The sequence below is a fragment of the Octopus bimaculoides genome, chromosome 4 (genome assembly GCF_001194135.2).
Source record: "Octopus bimaculoides isolate UCB-OBI-ISO-001 chromosome 4, ASM119413v2, whole genome shotgun sequence".
NCBI classification, from domain to species: Eukaryota; Metazoa; Mollusca; class Cephalopoda; order Octopoda; family Octopodidae; genus Octopus; species Octopus bimaculoides.
Window position 1 is genome coordinate 120497732 of NC_068984.1, and position 5159 is coordinate 120502890.

Below are 5159 nucleotides of genomic sequence, written 5' to 3' on the forward strand. Positions count from 1 at the left end.
GTGGAAGCTCCTGAAGTGAAACCTGTGGAGGCTCCTGAGGAGAAACTTGTGGAGGCTCCTGAAGTGAAACCTGTGGAGGCTCCTGAGGTGAAACCTGTGGAGGCTCTTGAAGAGAAACCTGTGGAGGCTCCTGAAGTGAAACCTGTGGAGGCTCCTGAGGAGAAACTTGTGGAGGCTCCTGAAGTGAAATCTGTGGAGATTCCTGAGGAGAAGCCTGTGGAGGTTCTTGAAGTGAAACCTGTGGAGGTTCGTGAGATGAAACCTGTGGAGGCTCCTGAAGAGAAACTTGCAGAGGCTCCTGAGGAGAAACTCGTGGAGGCTCCTGAGGAAAAACCTGTGGAAGCTCCTGAGATGAAACCTGTGGAAGCTCCAGAGGAGAAACCTGTGGTGCTTGCTGAGGTGAAAACTGAGGAGGCTCCTGAAGAGAAACCTGTGCTATCTGCTGAGGAGAAACTTGTGGAAGCTCTTGGAGAGAAACTTGTGGAGGTTCCTGAAGAGGGACCTATAGAGGCACCTGAGGAGAAACCTGTGGAGTCTACTGAGAAAGTAACTGTGGAGGCTTCCAAAGAGATGAAACCTGTGGAGGCTCTTGAAGAGAAACCTGTGGAGGCTCTTGAAGAGAAACCTGTGGAGGCTCCTGCAGAAAAAGCTGTGGAAGCTGTTGAAAGGATACCTGTGGAGTCTACAGAGGAGAAATCTGTGGAGGCTCCTGAGGTTGCATTATCGGGTGTTACTCTTCTTGATAGTAGCAAGTTAGTTGAAAAGGAAGAAACTACAGGGACTGAAATTTGTGGTGAGGCACAAGGCAAAGATTCTGACCAGATGGGTCTTTTAACAGCAATTCTTGATGAAGAAAATCGGAATGTACCATCAGGAGATAGCATTAGTGACTCTGTTGTATCAACTATATGTGAAATTGGTGTTGCAAAGAAAGTTGAACCAGAGATACCAAAGGAAAGCCAAGCGACTGAAATATCTGATATATCAGAAGTAGATTCATTGAAGTTAAATGGTGATCACTCAGAAGCTAAACTGTCTGACAGTGGTCTTGATCATTCTGGTGTTTCCACTGAATTTCAGAATGAAGTGGCAAAATCAAATCTTACTGCTGTTGAATCTAAAGACATTGCTGACCAAATTGGCGATATATCACTTGGAACTGCTGTTAATGCTAAAGATGAGGTAGAATCTGTGATAAAACCTATTTCTGTTGAAGAAACTCCTCAGATTGAATCGAAAAATAATAAGGTGTCCAAAGCTGATTCTGAGAGCCAACCAATTGATACAGTCAATGAAAAGCAAGCATATTCAGATATTGAACACTTACAAAAACTAAATGGTGATTTGTTACCAAAAGATCTTGAAGAGATTGTCAAAGTAACTAAGACTGAAGATGGCAATACTGTCAACAAAGTAGAGCTGCTGGTTCAAAAGAAAGCTAAGATTTTGACCTCTGAGCAAATTATCAAAGATAACCAGAAAATGACTAAAACCAAAGATACAAAACTGAAAAAGTCTAAAAAGAAAGAGTCCAAGAGTAAAAGTCGTGGAGAAATAACTCCTGGAAAAGAAGGAGTCCGATCTAAATCCTCAAGAAGCAGTCCAGAGAAAGGTGTAAAAAAAGAGAAAAAGGCTTCATCACTCGTCAGTACTCCAAAACAGAAATCAACCTCTTCCTCTAAAGCAAATGTTCCAAGCTCAATGAAGAAATCAAAAGGGAGTAGTAGCCCTACGAAATCAAAGTCTAGTTCTTCAAAAAGCAAGGGCACAAGTAGTACAGAAAAAGCAAAACCAGTACTTAGGTCTGTCTCTTCACCCCCCAAAGCAAGTAGTAGCCCTATAAAAACAGATAGTATTGATTCTTCAAAAGTATCTGATTCATCACTGAAGAAAGAAAACAATACTTTGCCTGCTGAGAAACCACGAGGAAGATCAACAAGTAGGAGCGTCATACTCAAGAGAACAACCAAAACTGAAAAATTAAGACTGGCAATGATAAAAAACACTTTGGAAGCTAGTCAGAACCAAGTTGCTCCAGCATATTCACATTCTCCAAGTGCCCGCCGAATACGCAGCTGCAGTCCCCAAAAAACCTCTCGAGTGACATCACCTGATAAAAGGACAGGATCACCTTTGAAGACAAAGTCAACCACTGCCCGTTCAAGAAAAGGTTGAACTATCTGTATCAGCTTAATAGTCTTCCCTTGCAGCAAGCAATTGTGTATGCCTGGGTGTGTTAGCATTTTGTCTCCGTTCCGCTATTATTTTGCAGCTTGCATTGGACAAACCATATGTATAACCAGTTGTTTCATAGCAGATGTAGCAATATACAGTGATATTGGTATTGATATACAGTGATATTACATTAAATCATAGAATTTGTATTGATTAAATGACCTTTTGATGGATGAATTTAGTTGCCACAGTGATACCACTATTTGCTTTTAATAATTTTAAATAATTATTGCTTAAAATATTGATTCTGGTTATTTAATTGCTACTAGGATAAATGCTATTTAAGTGGTATCACTGTTTTATTTATGGGTGTATAAAAAATGTGCGTATATAATTGCATACTTATGTATATGTATGCATGTAACTTAGTGTTTTTTTTTTCATGTACATGCATATATCAATATATGTACATTTTCAAATATGTATATATATGTGTGTATATTTTTGTGTGTGCAAGTGTGTGCAAGTAATGTGTGCCTGCATTTTTACAAGAGTTATTACCAACTTTTAAGTATGTTTCATTGGTGTGTGTAGAGTTGTGAACTCTATACACACATATCAGAATGTATGAAAAAGAACCTTCAAAATTATTTAAATATAAACACATATACATATAAATACATTTTGTACATACGCTCATTGTTAATTCATATAATATATATATATATAAACATATATATATTAGCTTTCTTAGCTTGCATGAAATTTTGTTTAAATTGTAAATTTACTAACTGCTTTCTAAGACTTTACATATGGTCAAATTTGTTGGTTGATTTTTTTTTTTTCTTTTATTGTATCAAAATGTTGTTGGTTCATTGTCACTGTATGTTGCTACTAATGTTCTGCTTGTTTTTTTTTTTTAACCCGTTTAACCTTTCACCTTTCTGCATGATTATTATTATTCAAAGCCACAATTTGGGCATGTTGCAGTTGCAGATTTAGAACTTATTTGACAAGATATTGTAATCCCAACATTATTATCTCCACCTCAGTTGCTGGCAGCTCAACATATAAAATTCACAAGCCAAAAAACCCCACTTAATTTGTATTTTGATCTTAATTGCAGTCATTGTTAATTATTCATCTCTCACATTATTCTGTACGTGCATGTGTATTTTCATGCATACATATACACATGCACATCTTTGCATAACATTTTCTTTTTTGTGTGTTTATATAAACTCATACTTAGACATTATTTGTGTATATAATTGTTTATTAAGCAAGCAAATGTGAATTGCCACGGTGTACATTTTGAATGCAATTTTAAATAATTTTGTTCAGTTAAACAAGCTGTGTGAGACATTAATCATCCTTGAAAGTCAAGAACTGCTGTCAACTGTAACCACTTTTCCAGAATGTAACTCTTCAAAATTGTTTGACCCTTTTGTTACCATATTACTGTCAAAATATACTGTCTTTGCTGAAGTTAATTTTGAAAATAATACAATAATAGAATTTAGTAAAATAACTTTGTCATTATTATGCTGATGTTTGTAACATAAACTGACATGAAATTTTGATGGAAGGTTTTTAATTTATCACATCAAAACATTAAGTTTTTATCAGACAAGGTGTGGTCCCTGACAGGTTGGTAACAAAAGGGTTACAAAGAGAAAAGTTTAAATCTAATTTTCATTTTCTATTTTGTATATTGACGTAGATGCAAATTCATTCACATATAGACTCATTGGAATAAAAAAAATTAATGGTCTTGATTTAAGAAAAAAGCACCCTCTCCTACCCCAAAAACAAAACCTCCAAATGTGGGGTGAATAAGATCATTAGCTAGATATCTTAGTTCATTATTATTTTGTAGTAAGTTACTGATATCAATTGATTGGTTTTGTATATGGAGCATTTTGGAGAAATCATAGTTAGACGTATAAACGTGTTATCTAATAAAATATTCTGGATGGCCTTTGAATGGATATAGTACTTTTTTTTTTTTTTAATTCCTTGCACTGCATTCTAGGTCACCATTCATTAGCATGTAATTTTGTTCCTCTTCAGTAGTAACTGATGTAATTCCATGGAGTTAGCAGACAATCTGTTGCTGACATCAAAGCAATGCTTTTTTCTTTTAATATATTTGTTATCACAAAATCAGAAGTTTCATGTTGATCTTCATTACAATTATTAAGATCATCATCATTATGATCATTAGGATCAGCATGATTATGACTATCATCAGCGTCACCATCACATGGTTGTCATCATCATCATGACCATTATCGTCATCATTATTATCTTCTTCTTCATCATCATCATCATCATCATCATTATCATCATCTTATCATCAATGCCACAAATCCACCTACATTTCAATGCACAAAGTTATATTTTCCTATATTTTTGTCCTGTTATTCTCAGTAGTTATTCATCATAGCTTATCAAAAATTTCTCTCAGAAAACTAAGTAGCGTTTGCTTTCCCCAGCAAACTAAGTAGTGTTTGCTTATTTTATATGTATTTCTAAAACAGGAGTATCCATGTACATGTGTGTGTGTACGAATGCATACACTCACATATGTATGTGTCCTCAATCGAGGTGTACTGTTATATTATACTGCATGAAGGCTATTGTAGACTCATGCATTGAATGGCAGTCATTTGTAACCTCTAGTAATCTCTTTTTTTTTTTTTAACTGTTTCTGAGTTTCTGTTGATCTAGGTGTCATTAGTTTATGCCCTTGAGTAAACCATTTTTGCACCTTGTGATCTTGCTAAGTGGCATGGGATTTTTTTTTTGAAGTTATAGAAAAGAGTGCACAGTATGATATAGAATTTCATTTTATATAATATTAAGTGCTACAAGGGGTATGAAAATTCCTCAGTAAAGTGGATAGAGATTCTAACTGTTTGTTTTAGACAAACTGTAAGATCCTCCTCCTCTCTCTCTCTCTCTCTCTCTCTCTCTCTCTC

General features: G+C 35.5%; 1 protein-coding gene across 1 annotated transcript in view; it reads left to right on the plus strand.

Moving 5' to 3' along the window:
* Nucleotides 1-6: 6 nt before the first annotated feature.
* The window catches only part of LOC128247665 (pharyngeal muscle protein 2-like), a 23885-nt gene continuing 18732 nt past the window's right edge, over nt 7-5159 (plus strand). The window contains exon 1 of the mRNA XM_052967674.1: nt 7-2170. Coding sequence (XP_052823634.1) covers nt 256-2170 — 1915 coding nt within the window. The 5' untranslated portion in view covers nt 7-255. The remainder of the gene's footprint in view (nt 2171-5159) is intronic.